The sequence below is a fragment of the Lissotriton helveticus genome, chromosome 8 (assembly GCF_964261635.1).
Source record: "Lissotriton helveticus chromosome 8, aLisHel1.1, whole genome shotgun sequence".
NCBI lineage: Eukaryota > Metazoa > Chordata > Amphibia > Caudata > Salamandridae > Lissotriton > Lissotriton helveticus.
Genome location: NC_136069.1, coordinates 1,394,678,396 through 1,394,694,684, shown reverse-complemented (window position 1 = coordinate 1,394,694,684; position 16,289 = coordinate 1,394,678,396). Strand labels below are relative to the sequence as shown.

General features: G+C 42.8%; 1 protein-coding gene across 8 annotated transcripts in view; it reads left to right on the top strand.

Annotated features, from left to right (window-relative positions):
* The first annotated feature begins 3,884 nt into the window (after positions 1 to 3,884).
* The window catches only part of LOC144771984 (stomatin-like), a 981,083-nt gene continuing 968,678 nt past the window's right edge, over positions 3,885 to 16,289 (top strand). For 2 of the 8 annotated variants that reach the window (XM_078656201.1, XM_078656204.1), the window contains exon 1: positions 3,931 to 3,976. Coding sequence is in view for 1 of the 8 variants with exons in the window: in XM_078656200.1 (XP_078512326.1) it covers positions 3,965 to 3,976 (12 nt within the window). In the remaining 7 variants the exon portion in view is untranslated. The other 6 variants (XM_078656206.1, XM_078656207.1, XM_078656202.1 and 3 more) reach the window with 6 other exon arrangements.

Here is a 16,289-nt window from a genome sequence, read left to right as displayed (position 1 = left end):
AAAGTCTACCAATATTTTAAAAAAGCCAGTATAGTCTATGGTTATCAAATCTTCTGTTTGTTATTCTAATTCAAATTACAGGCCTTTTATTGAGCCTTCTTGGTAACTACTACCCGTGAATGGCAGTGGGTAATTTGCACACTTGCAGCTTTTCTTTTTTTTATATTATTCATCTTCCACTCAATCAACACACCATCTACACATACACACACACCTACTTCCTGCCTTTCTTGGCTATGGTTATCAACTATTCTATTTCATATTCGTATTCAAACTGCAGGCCCTTTATCGAGCCTTTTTGTTGTTACAACTACCCCAGCCGAAGGCAGTAAGAAATGTGCACACTTACTGCCTTTCTAGAAGTGTATTAGTGTTTTCTGGAAGTGTAAGGAAACAGACTGGGCAATTAAAGGTATAAAAGACAAATTTGCCGGTGCATGAAAAACTGCATACATAGTCTATAGGGGTTTCAAGCAGTCCACGCCCTAAGGCCCACTTTGCAACATGAGTACTTCAATACTAGCTGAATGATTACAATTCTGCAACAAGAATGTCTCAAACCACTTTAATAAAAGTATTCTTATAACATCTCATAACTTAATAGAGCTTCTGAAATAATTTCATCATGTATTTCATATTCCTGATTATCAATTTCAAAACTCATATGATCATACTTGATGTCATCTAATGCTTCCAGAAAATCAACTTCTACGGTTTAGTCTAGGAAATCACAGCTAATATCTGTAGCATTTATATCTTCCTCTTCATTCTCGCTACTTGTAAAAAGTATGTTCAGCTCTTCTATGACACTGTTACTAATTTCGAAACTGTCTTCCAAATTGTTTTGTTCATTTTCCATACTGAATTTCTTATGTTGTAGGTCCTTGTACAAAAATATAAACACTTCATTTTATCTTTACTGTAAATATCAGCATATGTGGTGATTCATATGAATTCTATTAAATATTTATCTTGCAAATAAAGCAACAATATTTTGTACATGAGTGCAACTGTCTTCCAAATTGTTTTGTTGATTTTCCATGCTGAATTTCTCATATTGTAGCTCCTTGTACAAAAACATAAACACTTAATTTTATCTTTACTGTAATATCAGCATATGTGGGGATTCATATGAATTACATTAGATATTTATCTTGCAAATAAAGCAACACTATTATATACATGAGTGTATTTTATTTTGAAAACATTTGAAAAATAAATACAATAAATAGTGTCACTCTGCATTGTATCAAGTGCTTTATTTATTTATCCTACCTACTGTGTTGCAAACTTAAAACAGTGACGACATCAGTGCCATGTTTGACTCACCCCATTACGTTGTCAATTAGGGTGGAGGGAAGCAAAGAAAAGGAGTAAAGTACATGTCTACAGATGTACTGCTATATTCAAAATACTAGATAAAGCACTGAATTAAAAAAACTCAGATTCAAAAAAACATACACAAAAGAAGGCTGCACTAAAGATACACAAAGGAAAGCTACACAAATAGGACACCGAATCTTGAACACAAACTGGTAAGTAAGCAAAAGAACGAAAAAGCTAAAAACACTGCAACGGACGCTACGCTGTGGAACTCATTCTTAACAGAGGTAGACACATACTATAAATAAAACGGTATTCCAATAAAGAAAAGTTAAAAACATACATGGATGACAAAGTCACTAGAGGAATACTCTGTTCCCCAACATAAAAAAAAAGGATTTTACAAAACTTAAATTTACGTATGTTTAAGGAGCTGCAAAAGAACCCATTCCCCGGGACTCAAAAAATATCATTAGGGACCGTGTGGGGAACACCAATACCCCCACGATCCCAGCCCGCTCCCCGCGTCCTTCGAGAACTGGCAATGCTTTGTCAGAGAAAGCAGTTTATATGCTGCTCTCTCCCGCCCTACCATACCAAACAGCAGTGTCCCGGGGGTAGACAACCCGGGACACTGCAGGAGTCGGCCCTGAGAGATGGTGGTCCCCAGAGCCATCAAGAGCTCCAGGACGGAGACCGCGCGACCCCCTCCCAACATTAAAAGCCCCGAAAAGTGGTAATCCCCGGGGCTGGGAGGTCCGTGCCATCACAGACCCTATCTTTTTAAAATATTACTGCCCTAGGAAGGTGGCGGTCCCGGGGGCATGTACGAGGGCCATGAGCCCCCCGCATACTTCAAAATAAAAGATGGCTGCCAATACTTCCTAGTTTGGAGCGTTGACAGCCAATCAGCATGCAGCTTGTGCTCGTAATTGTACGGATTTCCGTACGCGTACGCCGCGATTTCTATTTAAAAAAAAAAATTTGAAAAAATAGCTTAAAAATCCATGAACGACCCCCTGAGCAACCCTAGAGGTTCAGGATGTTTCTACCCTGCCCCCTTTCCTTATTTCTCAACTTTGTTTTCCTATATCCTTATGACTCGGTTCTTGCGACCAATAACATGGCTGCCAACACTTCCTGGTTTGCAGTGTTGACAGACAGTTGACAGCCAATCAGCATTTAGCTCGTGCTCGTAATTCTACGGATTTCCGTACGCGTACCCCGCGATTTTTCAAATTTAAAAAAATTAAAAAATATGTTGCCTAAAAATTCATGATCGACCCCCTGAGCAAGCCTAGAGGGTCAGGATGTTTCTACCCTGCCCCCTATCCTTATTTCTCAACTTTGTTTTACTCTTTTCTTGTGACTCGGTTCTAGCGACGAACAAGATGGCTGCCAACACTGCCTGGTTTGGAGTGTTGAAAAACAGTTGACAACCAATCAGCATGCAGCTCGTGCTCGTAATTGGACGTATTTCCGTACGCGTGCCGTACTCCGTCTCTAGATATCGCCATGAATTTACTTGTAATTTTCTCAGAAAATACTGAACGGATTTACACCATTTAACAAAAGCACAATCTGCGAAACGAACTCTACCTCTCTGCCAAATTGGGTGTAATTCTGTTTAGCCGTTCGGGCTGTAGCCCTGGCTAAAGGTCCCTATGGAAAATTGCATGGGGAAAACACGTTTTGGGACCCCCGTTTTTTCTCGGACCCCACTTGATGAATCACCCCCAAACTTTCAGGGAAGGAGTGGAACCGAGCAGGCCATTTTCTTGGAGAAATTCGCTAAGATTCGTCCACCAGCGCCAAAGTTATTCCAAATAGAATGTTGTGGATTTCCTATGGAAAGTAGGTCCTAACTATAATACCTACTGGCGACCGTCAGTAGGTAATATATAAAGCTTCATGTGTCCAAATTAAAAAATTAAGTAATACTTTAAACCAAAAGAATTCGTGAAAACAAACATTTTCCTTTTTATATCTGCATATGTTATATTACAAAAATGCATTTAAACATATTGGTTAAAACTATTATCATGCCTCTTCACACATTCCATACTAGATTTCGGTGAGGTGCAGGCACAAACATACGGGCAGCAGCGGTATTTGTGAGATTCCCTTTGATATCGGGGAGGCATAAACAGATGGGGGAGAGCAAACGGTTAGAACACCTGTTATCAGCAACTCGGTTCAAACTCGGAACATATTCCGTGCAACGGCCATCTTGAATTTTTGTACGGCCGTTGATTTGTACTGAAACTCTTGAAATAGTAAGGTACTGAATTGGGACTTTCGTCTATTGCAAAAGCGCTTTCCATTAATATCTCTATATTGCATTACCTGAAAACGTTTTTTATAATTACTGTCGATTTTACTGGTAAATAGTTTAATAGTTCGACCTCTATTTGTATTACTACTAATTTTCGAACATACTTTCAAAGTAATATCTTTTCCATAAACAAATGGTTGATCTGTTCACTCGTGCGCCTGTTCAATGTAGCCATCTGTTACTACAGAGTCGAAGTCCGTTTTTTATTTTTAGTGTAAAATGATCACCGGAACCCGACGCTGGCTTATTTGTAAGTGCGGCTGTTTTTTTCCTGCTTCGTGATTGTGGGTGTGAGATAGCGGTCTAATGACCTCCATAGTAAGTGTTGGAGCGTGTCTGTCAGTAGAGTGTGGATGCCATGGCTTACAAATTTTATAACGTACAGAGACTAGCCATAGCTGCCAAGCTTTTATGATTGCTATGTGTGACATTTTCTTAATTTCTGTGTAATTATGAGTGACATTCAATGACTATGAGTGACACTTTCTCGAGACCAAAAATCAAACAGTGAAGACGAGGAAAACATGTACATTTCAGAAATGACACCCATTTGAGCAACAAGAAACTCTAAGATCATCTTTAAACAGCTGCAAAGCACCAGAAAAGGACGTGCGCTAGCCGACTTGACACACACAGTCTATCGGCTCTCCACTTGGGATCTCACTGCCACGAGACCTAGTCAGCCTGTCGTGACTAGTAATTATCATAATTTATTAGCAGGCGAGATATTAGCAGGCTGATATTCAGGACCACCCTTCCCCAGCACGGGATCTCTGCTGCCTCAGCCTGCTAATAAATGATAATACTTACTAGTCACGACAGGACGTTTGAGCACGATTGCAGCACCGGGCACCTCAGGAGGCTGCACATCCTGGAAAAAAAATGTAAATTATGAATTTATTTCAGACTGACCCCGGAGCTTGTATTTTTTACAGTCCATATGACTTTAATCAGTAGCATTCATTGATGGTAGCACAAGGCTACTCTAAAAATTATTGCAGTGCCACAGAATGCACTTGCGCAGAATTAGGGGCCTACAAGCTGTCCACGTTAAAGTTCTGAGGACAGAGAGGCACAAGGTTTATAAGAGGCGGAGGGGATACAAGAGGCACAGGTGGCTAACAGGTATAGGGGACACGGGATGGGGTTCTCACCAAGAGCATCCAGCTGTTGTCCGATAGGTAGTATTGTATCTGGCAGAGCTGTTCCAGCACCCTGGTAGGAAGGTCCAGTAGCAGCTGGGGCACGCATCTTATTTTATTTTATTTATTTGAAAAGTTTTATATAGCGCTGGCTAGACCCGGAGGTATCAGAGAGCTTTACATGAGAACAAGTTGCACAAAGTTACATCCGCTACCATAACATAAAATAAAAACAAATACGAGTCATCAGGAGCATGAGGGAGTGTGGAGGGTGAGGGTTCGAGACAGGGGTGTAGGAGAGAAACAAACAAGGTTTTGTAGGGCTGGAAATGGGAGTCAGCCACAGGATCACAGAGGGAGAAGGCGGGGGAGGGAAAGGAAGCACGGCGGAGAGACGAGGAAAAACAATGTCCAATGTCCGGCTGGGTAGGTGACGGCTAAGGGGGTGAAACCAAAGTCAATCTCCTCTATACTGCCAAAACAGCTCCACCGGGCATCGGCCATGTTGCTCGGGCACCACAGACAGTATAACATTTCCGCCAGAGGGCCTCGTCAAAGTTCCATCAGCCACAGCTGCTCACTCCCAAGATAATTCCCACAAGGATCAGGGTAGTGGCGCGGACTGAGGGGGTATCCTCACCCCTCCAGGCCGATTGCGCAATTTCCATTGGATTCAGCCGCTGATAAGCTTCGGGCTGAGGGGGCCTAATGTTTCACTGCACCGCTGTGCGCCATCTTGGGGTCAGGCATACTCGTGGAATCCCATGGGGGGCCTCTTTTCACCGCCACACCGTGTGAGCTTAACGTTGATGCCTCGGAACTAATCCCGGAGGGAGGGCAAACTCCACCTACCCAAGCCCCAGCGTACGCTCCCACCTGTTGGTATTGAGGAGCGGTGCAATAGTCTTCATCACAGCCTCAACAACGCACGGCCGACTGTGGGTCTCGTTCTGGGCTCGGTTGTAGCCAAAGTCGAACTCCTCCTCCGGGGCCAACGCAGGTGAGGGCTAAAGCCACACGACGGGATGGGCTTGTGGGGCTACACTCCCTCGCCTCTAGGGAGCATCAGCCCGGTTGGGACGTTCAGCGAGTGGATGGTCCAGTGCCATTATCTCTCCACTCAGCAGCGTCTCAGCACGGATCCTCATGATCACGCTCAAATAGCAGGCGCCCACTGTGGATGAAGAGGGGGCATCTCTGGGTCTCGCCGCTTCTCCGACTCAGTCTCCCGGGGGCCCGCTCCTGATTACGCGGCCTCCGCTGAGTTACACATTTGAGCGAGTCCTCTCAGCCCCAGGTGCCAATTTGAGGCGCGATCGCCTGGCGAATAATAGACAATTACACAGCAACGAGGCAGTTTAGTGGAACGACGCCCACATCAGCAGACGCTGCCAATGCTCCGTTGTCGGGTGTGAGTTTTTCCTACTGGGTTTGCTGCTAAGAAGCATCGCACTTGGTTATTGAGCGCGGGGCTACCATGGAGCTTCAGCTCCGGACCGCCATGATGGAATCTTGAAGCATGAACTGCCCCCATGACGGGAGCCAACTCCTTTTGTGGTAGCTAGGTGCTGCCAATAAACGCAACAGCCCATTTGAGGGGTTCACAGCTGTGCTTACTGTGTCCTCCACATCACACAGTCCAGCATTGTGAGAACATCAAAATGCTGGAAGGATGTGTTTTCTGATAGTGGAGAAATGCCAAGTGACTTGGGCCGCCCTTCAAATGTGGGATTTGTGTCAACCTGGGGGTTCTGTTGTTTGTGGTCTAGCTGCCCACCCTTAGACGGGCAGCCCTCAACCACAAACAAAAATCTAAGTTTTGCTGATTGATCGATTTCAACAAATTACTTATTTAGGTCACATGAAAAGTGTGAAGGTGTAAGAATTGTAAAAGAAACTAATATAACACAATGAAATCCTGATGGTCATTTTATTGAGAAAAGGGACTGTGATGGTAGAAAGTGAACAAGGGATAACTCCTTTGGAAACTTTGGGAAATGATGTGTCACACTGTTTTAAAGCATTTCTTAGCTGAGAAGCACTGATCAAAAAAGGATTTTTTAAGTCTTTTCTTTACTTTCAAATAGGGCATGACGATAATAATGACAACAATTAGTGAGTGTACATGCTGTTTGCAGAGCACTTCCAAATTAAACAGAACTATGGGGAAGCAAGGATAACGCTTTGCAAACCCTTCCAGCACGGACATCCTCTCTGCTCTGGGCACGGTGCATCCCACTGCCCTTGGATGTGCTCCTCGGCTCTGTTCCATTCCCCGGGCCCTTGGGCCTGTGGTGTGTGAGGCAGTGGCACACTGTAACCAGCGGCCCTCCGCTCGCCTGTCCGTCTTCCCTAATCCATGCCTGGCAATTGAACTTAGTTTGATTTTCTATCTGCAGTTGCGCAGAGGTCAAGACTGCGATCATGCTATAGATAAAATAATATAATTGAATCTTATTGAGACTCACCTGATCTCGACGGTTGGACCAGAGTCTTCCTAGGGTCTCAAGAGTGACTGTGAGCCCCTTGGCTGCAACAAGGAGTCTCTAGCAGCCTGGTCCAGTCACAGCAGGGCATGAAGATGACAGGCACTGGCGGCAGTGCGAGCAGTGACAGGCTGCAAACCGATCTTACAAACACCTTCCGCCCGCTTGCGCTGACAACTTAATGACTTAATCGGCAAGAGGACAATGTTGTGAAAGCCGCAACGGTGCTGCAGCCCCAGGGAGCAAAACTGAGACACCTTGGCCAGAGCGACTGGAACCATGGTGGATGAGATATTATAATTCAACAACCAGAGCAGTGAAGTGCCTAAGTTGCATGGTACAGTGTAGTAGCAGTCTGTAACACACTGACTGTGGGCTGCCGGAGCAGCATACAATCATGCTTTGTTCAATGCCCGCTAATAGCAGTGCTCCCATCTAGTTTTGTCAGCAACTTCAGGAGGTGCTATAAATGCATGACTTTGCAATTTGGTGCAGTGATGCAGACCACCACACCAAAATGCGTTAGTCTAACGCCTGATGTGTGGTACTTGGCAGGGATGTACCCATCCCACCTACCCATCTGAACTAGTGCCCCACCAAGTCTTTTTCAATAACATTCCCACCTTTCTTAGATCCTATGGATGTGGCATCTCCTCGCAACGCAGATAATGGGTGAGCGGTGGCGGTAGTGGAGTTCAGTGTTCCCCTTTGATTTTCGCTTAGGCACTGTGTCTTCTAGACATGCTGTATTCAGGTATGGACTTTAAGCTCCTCCTTCACTATCCGCCCATCTTTTGAATTGGCTGCTGCCACTGTCCTTTGTAAATGTTGGCTTTTGATTTGTTATTAGGCTTATTAGTCCCTCCTTAGGACCTCCCTCGCTTCTGTTGTTACCTCCCGTAAGTACTGGCCCTTTTACATGTGTTGTTACCTAGGATGTGTTATGTACTGTTTGTGGGCTCCATTTTTGTGAGATAATGTCTTTTTCAATATTGCTGTTGCAGTGCATTGCACGCTATATTCTTTCCATCAACCTGTTATTTTTAATTGAAGTCCATTGTAAAGCTACAGAGGAGAGTGTTTTTTTTATTGTATGGTTCTTTCGTTCGGATTTCTTTGTGTTCAAATTGTATTCACATGTTGCAGAGGTAAATGTATTTTTTTTCGCTTAATTTGAATGCAACATTATTCGTTGGAACAGGTGTGTGTTGATTTATCTGCCGACTAAGTGCTTTTAGCATTACACGCTGTCTTTTCCCTGTAACCCGTTCTGGGCGGAAAGTTTATTGTGACGCCGCACACCAAAATGCCGTATTGGTTTCTTTATTCTTTGATTTATCTGCAGACTAAGATCTTTTAGCATGGAACGCTGTCTTTTACCTGCAATCCATTCTCAGTTTAAATTGCATTGTGAGGCTGTAAATGAAAATGCTATTTTGTTATTGTAGCATATTCACGTTTGGATTGCTATGTGTTCAAATTGCATTGTGACGCTGCAGTGGTAAATGTTTGTTTTTATTACTTTGTGTTCTTTTGGTCCGTTGTTAGCTATTTCTTTATGTAATGGTTTTTGTTACTTTGGTTTTAAGTTCGGCAGGATGCGCTATTATGGTATTATGGCTGCAAGATTTTATGTTTTCTTATGTACCTTTTGTAATGCTGTTTGTGTTACAATGTGTGTGTGTGTTACACTCTCAGCAAAAGTATACTTTTAGGTCGAGCCTAGGAAGCTCGCATGAGCTGTCTGCAAGACCAACTGTAATCACCAAAAGGACTCTAATGGGCCTGCTGCTTACCATTGGTCGAGTCCTGCATCGCTCTTTTTTGCAGCCTCCTAATTGGTGCTCGACCCGGTGTGTGACTTCCGTTTTCTCGGTGAGGAGCACTTCTCAACTACCCCTTAATTCCTTCCTTGATTAGTAGCCATCCACTTTGATGCTTTAATGCTGGTACTATTTGGCATTGCATGCTTCTCTTAACCTCCGCAACCTCCATTTAAATGCCTGCCAGTCATGGGCACAGTGTCTTCTCTCTTGGCGCGACGGAGCGGCTATCTGCTTACAGATATGAGTTTTATTTAGTTTTTCCCTTACGAACACAGCTGCGTCTCCACCCTCCTTCTGACGTAGCTCATTTAATTAGGCCACCACAGGAGCCCACCAAGCTTCAAAATGTGAATATGTGAGAGCAGCACACTTTGAAGCTCCGTGCATTATAGTAGGAGCCCACGGAGCTTCAAAGTGAGCTGCTCTCACTTTATACACAGCATTGCATTCTTTGTTGTATAAGTTAACCCTTCTTTAATCACCACGTTCAGAGAGAAATAGGGCACATAAACCATCTATGCTGAATTGAAGAGTCATGGTAGATGAAATGACAGATGAACGGTGTTACAGCATTTTTTCTTGTGTCTGAATGCGAATCGGAGTGATGTGTACAGCATCAGTCAGCATCAGCCCTAGTGCTGTATGTTTTGCCATATTTGTCCTTCTGGGCAAAAAGTGTTTGCTTTCCTTGTTCTGCCCTTCATTGCCCAAGGCTTTACATATATTTCATAATGTATAACTGCTACGTGGTTTCTCATTTACGTGCATTTTCAATACAGCAATGTTTTTTATTCTATTCTAACTCAAATGCTACACATTTATGACGTATAGCATTTAGAGACTCAGAAGCTTATTTATTGCCAAAATGAAGTTGACAAAAATTATATAATACATGCTTGCAAGCAAGCCACTCAAGGGGAGAGGAGTATTAGATATTCCAGTGAGAGCATCTACGACAGTGTGCCAAGGTTGCTTTTTTCTCACTTACTTTCTTGTTCCCTCGGGAACCCTTATATAAAAGAGCCAAGACTCAAGCTGCCCAACGACAGGTCGCAGACTTGAACAAGTAATTGCAATGCAATAGGTCTTCCATTACTGAAAGTTTGACCTATTTGTGTTGCATTACTATTTTTTACACCAATAGCTCAAACATTCAGTAATGCAGGACCTATTACATTGCAAATGCTTGTTTTAGCTCTTGCCACTTACTTTGAATCCCATATTTTCTCCCCTTAATGTGATTGTTGAGTTTTATGCTTACTAAGCACTTCAAGTATGGCAGGCTGTCCCTTTTTTGCAAATCGTTCTTTGTTTAAAGTGCATTGTAACACTGCTTTGCTAGATGGTTCTTTGGCCTCCTCAGTAATTCTTAATTTTAAGTCATCAAGATCCTGCTGCTAGCTGCTACTTTAATCCCATTGCAAATATCTCTTTAGAAAACCTGTAGACACTGCTGCATTTGTTTCTTTATTCTCGTCTTCATCTGTGCGTTGCATTATATACATACCAAAATCTTTAAGCATGGCACTCTGTCCATTTCCTGCAACCCGTGCTGGGTTTAAAGTGCATTATGACGATGCAGAGGAAAATAGAGTTTGTTCATGCATATTTTCGTTTCATTTGTTTATGGTGTAAATTGCATTGTAATACTGCAAATGTAAATGTATTTTTTGGGTTCAGTGGGTTCCCTATTTAAAATATAAATTCACATTTAAATGTTTACTCTATTACATTTATATCTTTTAGATAGATATGCTTAAAAAATACTTCAGTGTCAGACATAAGCTGCACATACTGGACTATGTGTGTCCCCCTTAAAGCACCAAACATATACATAAAGTAAACACTGCACTGTTGTATCGTGCACAGTTCAGCAAAACACAACTATAAACAACGCATTCCTCATAAGGAGTCCTTAGTGCGGTCAAACATAGGCTCTACCCCGGACTATGTCTGTCATGCTTAGAGTACCAGGCATACACACAAAGTAAACACTGCGCTATTTCTATCATCTGCTCGATGTATCCGGACACAACTGTAAACAATATATCATTCAAAACCTGCCCTTAGTGCGGGCAGACATAAGCTGCACACACTGGACAATCTGTGTTGTGCTTGGAGCACCACACGTACACATAAAGTAAACACTGCACTGTTTGTGCGCTGGGCAGTGTGACACAACTGTAAACAACGCATCATTCGTAGGGTGTTCTTACTGTGGTCAGACATAGGCTGCACACACTGCACTTTACACACAGTAAATACTGCACGATTTGTATGGCAGGCTTTCCCTTTTTTGCAACCCGTTCTAGGTTTAAAGTGCATTGTAACACTGTAGCAGCACTGTTTCATCAAATGTTGTCATGTACTTCAATATATAGACCTTCTGGAAACAAAAACTAGGTCACAGCACACCAATAGTATTATTTCTTTGGTTTTTGTTTGTAAATACTCCCTTAAGGCATGCTCGGGTGGGAAGCACTTTTATTCGTATCAGTGTCACCATCTGTTGAACAATTGCTTAAACATACACTTCTAGACACAACAGATTCAGGCCCTCAAGCAATTCATTTCACTGGCTCCTAGGCAGGCCTTTCATAGTTATCTCTGTCACCATCTTTTGTGAAGCAGGAATTAGCAGCCAAAAGCTAATCATTCTGTTCTTTAAACCACAAGTCATGCTGTGACTAATTACACTTCTCTATCAAATCGCAAACACAGGTCTACAGTCAACGTTTGCTGGGAAAACAGCACCAGACTTTACAAAGAGCATAAAAAAATAATAGAATTAATGTACTCTAATTCCTGTCTTTGCTTTCTATGCAAAGTGACGTAATTCAACAACGACATTTACCTATTTAAAATATAACGTTTCATTTATATTTTTTTATCTAACTACCTTTATATCTTTTAGATATGCTTGAGCAAAAATACTTCAACGTCAGACATTGGCTGCACACAGTGCATGATGTGTTTGGTGTTTACAGCACCCCACATACACACAATAAACACTGCACCGTTTGTATTATGTGCTTACTGCAAACAGCCACAACTGTTAATAATGCATCATTCGGTGTATCATTCGTAGGGTGTCCTTAGTGCGTTAGACATAGTCTGCACACACTGGTCTATGCGTGTTGTGCTTACAGCACCAGACATAAAAGTACCACAAAAAATATATACTGCCCAAATCAAACGAGCTCATATAAAGTTTAGGTCTGCTGCAGAAGTAAATATACATTTTTCCTAATCTCTTTCCGCTTAATTTGAATGCAACATTTTTCGTTGCTCGTTGCTTTATGTGTGCGTTGATTTATCTGCAGACGAAGCGCTTTTTGCATGGAACGCTATATTTTCCCTGCAACCTGTTCTCGGTTTAAAGTGCATTGTGGCGATGTAGATAAAAATGCCATAATTTTTTATTTTATATGTGCGTTCACTTATCTGCAGACTAAGGGCCATATGTATCAAGCTAATTAGCATTCGTAAAGGCCGAAATTCACATAATTTTGGCCTTTGCGAATGCTACTTGCTAATTGGTATGTATGGTATTGGTATGTATGTAACATTTTTGCAGCAAAATAAGGAATCGCAAAATTTGCTATTCCTTATTTTGCGATTGCACTTAAATGCAATGTATCAAAGAAAAAATAATGCAAAAATGCCCATAAGGATTTGCAAATTACCACCAACTTCAAGTTAGTGGTAAGTTGCGAATTCTTTTAAAAAAGCAATTTTCAAAAAAAACCAAAGGTGCCATATGACGCTCAGACATGCCCTTAGGGCATGTATGTGCGCCATATGCCCCACATGTCTTTTTCAGGGGTGCAGCAGGGTGTTCTTGAGACACCCCTGCACCCTTGAAAATATTCCTAATTTGCGAATAGCAAATTGCTAATCGCAAATTTGCCCTTCATTCCTATGGGCCTCCTGGTCCATAGAAATGAATGGGTAATTTGCGATTAGCAATTTGCTAATCGCAAATTAGGAATGTTAAGGAATCGCTAAAAAGAAGCGATTTTTTACATACATACGTTTTGCGAATTCTAAATAGCGATTCCTTAAAAATCGCAATTTAGAATTCGCAAAATGGAACTATGATACTATTGGCCCCTAAGCTCTTTTAGCATGCCATACTGTCCTTTCCCTGCTACCCGTTCTTGGTTTAAAGTGCATTGTGATGCTGCAAAACAAAATGCAGTATTTTTCTTGTGGTGTATTTTCCTTTGGAGTGCTTTTTGTTTAATTTTTATTGTGAGGCTGCATATAAAAAAACAGTTTTTTTATTGTAGTGTATTTACGCTGATAGTTCCAATACATATATACCAGAGCAGAACATACAATACACTTTATACCACATACTTATTAACCACATAATTCTATTGCACAATTCCACTTCAAACACCATACATCCATTCCACTACACACAAAACCATAAATAAAAAAATATATAATTTACACCGCTACTACCTCTAACTTTCACAAATTTCACACTAATACCATCAGTAATATTCTGTCAGTAATTACTTATTCTGAATCCTATAAACACTGCTGCTAGATGCTTCTTTTGTCCCCTTGGTAATTCTTATTTTTAAGTAATCTAGGTCCTGCTGCTACCTGCTACTTTAATCCCATTGCAAATATCTAATTTCAAAACCTATAGGCACTGCTTTTTTTTATTATTTCTCTGCTTTATCTGTGCGTTGTGTTATATATCTACTATTATTATGCATCAGATGATTGATTATGTGGCAAATGCGTCAAATCCATAATTATGCGGAGAACACCACAGCAGCAACATTGCATAATTTAAGTGGCACTGACTAAAACATGGAAATGTGCAATGTAATGTAACTAGGAATGAGATTATGAAATGCTCACATTTGTCCCCTGCCCTATAAATGAGAATAAATTCAGCCCAACTCCAAATCTTCCTTGTGATTTCATGGTTATTTACTTTGAAAAAGCATCTAACAGAAAACAGACAGACAAGCATACTCCAGCAGGCATTGTAACTCCACATTAAGGGGCTGATTTAGAGTTCGGTGGATGGGTTACTTGCCGTTAAACGCGACAGATAACCCATCCACCGTATTATTTTTTTTATTTATTAATTAATTAATTAATTTATTTTAAAAGTTCTATATAGCGCTGGCTAGACCCGGAGGTATCAGAGCGCTTTACATGAGCATCAGATCATAGTTACAGGATACATCGTTACAAAGGTTACACAGTTCTTAGAGCATGGCTACATAGTTACTTGTAAGGTCGAGATAAACAATAAGCACAAATACGTAAGGGGAAAAGAAGGCAAGGTGAGAGATTCAGGGGAGGGGGGTTGGAGTAGGGGAAGTAGACAGATAATGAAAGCGGGAAAGAGGAGGGGATGGTGAGAGACACAGCATGGGGAGAGGAGGGGAAGGGTGACGGGGACACAAACCGGTAGACGAGTCAAGGCAACGTCCAAAGTCCATAAGCTGTGATCCCAGGGGAAGTGGTATCCCTTCCCTATCTCTATTGCGAGAGGCTCCCTTTACGCAGTGGACTCTCTCAGAGGGGTCTCTGAGACTCTAAGGCCTACATACTGGATCCTTCCCCAAAAAGGGGAGAGGGAGTGCTTTGGCAAGGGGTGCCATACCATACCGCAATTGTGAGTGGCTCCCTTGGCGCAGTGGACTCACTCATCGGGTTCGCTGAGACTCCAGAGTATAAATATTGGATCTTTCCCCAACAAGGGGAGAAGGAGTGCTAAGTCAAAGGGCACAAAGGACAGGGGCGTAGGCAGAGTAGCAGGCAAGGGGAGAGATTCAGAGGAGAGAGGATAGGAGCTAGGGAAGAGACAATAAGGAGAGACGAAAAGAAGTCTGCCTAAAGACCGACTGGGTAGGTGACGACCAAGGAGGGAATCCACGGCCCATCTCCCCTATAGCTAAACCAAGTAGCTCCATCGGGCATCAGACAAAATAGTTCAGTCTCAAAAGATTGAGAAAGGAGGGAAGGAGAGAGATAAATAGAGGGAGGATGCGGTAGGAGACGACAGGAGAGACGAAAGGAAGTGCAACAATGTGGTTCAACAATATACCAGAAGAAGATCAACAAGTAAACATTAAATCAAACAATCAGCAATACATTTAGGGGAGGAGAGGAAGGAGAGCGAAAGTAGTGGGGCGTAGGGGAGGAGGGAAAGTGAGGATAAGGGATGAGACAACCGTAGAGACGAAAGGAAGTCTTTCTAAAGACCGACTGGGTAGGTGACGACCAAGGAGGGATTCCACGGCCCATCTCCCCTATAGCTAAACCAGGTAGCTCCATCGGGCATCAGACAAAATAGTTCGGTCTCAATACAGTGAGAGAGGAGAGAAGGAGAGACATAAATAGAGGGAGGATGCGGGAGGAGACGACAGGAGACGACAGGAGAGACGAAAGGAAGTGCAACAATGTGGTTCAACAATATACCCGAAAAAAACAAACAAGTAAACATTAAATCAAACAGTCAGCAATACATTAGGGGAGGAGAGAAAGGAGAGAGAAAGTAGTGGGGGGTAGGAGAGGAGAGATAGTGAGGATAAGGGAATAGACAACTGTAGAGACGAAAGGAAGTCTCTCTACAGACCGACTGAGTAGGTGACGACCAAGGAGGGAATCCACGGCCCATCTCCCCTATAGCTAAACCAGGTAGCTCCATCGGGCATCAGACAAAATAGATCAGTCTCAAGTGGCGAGGGAAGAGGTTCACAGAAAAACAGGGTGGGGACAAAGGGCAAGGGCATGTGAGGGCTGAGGACAGAAGCTGGAAAGAGTAGGAGCGGAGAGGGGGAGGGTTGGGGGAAGGGGTAGGGGAAAGGTAAGGTCAGGAGAGACGCGGGCGCGTTAGCCCGAAGTCAAGCTGGGTAGGTGATAGTCAAAGGAGGGAGCCCAAAGTCAATCTCCCCCATAGCTCTGCGAGTCAGCAGGCCCAGGTTTGTTCTTGCTCTTCTTTAGTTGGGTCCGCATTTCCCTTTCAGCCATTTTGGTGTCTCTTGCGTGTGAGTGAGGGTAGGGTACCTGGATTACTTTCCCCCAGAGTGATTTCGAGTGCGGATGTGCTCTATTGTCTTTGTTGACTAGCGTTGGGGTTGGCCCTGCACCTCTCCAGCTGTCTCGGTGGGCTTCTCCTACGGCTTTTTGGCAGCTTGGT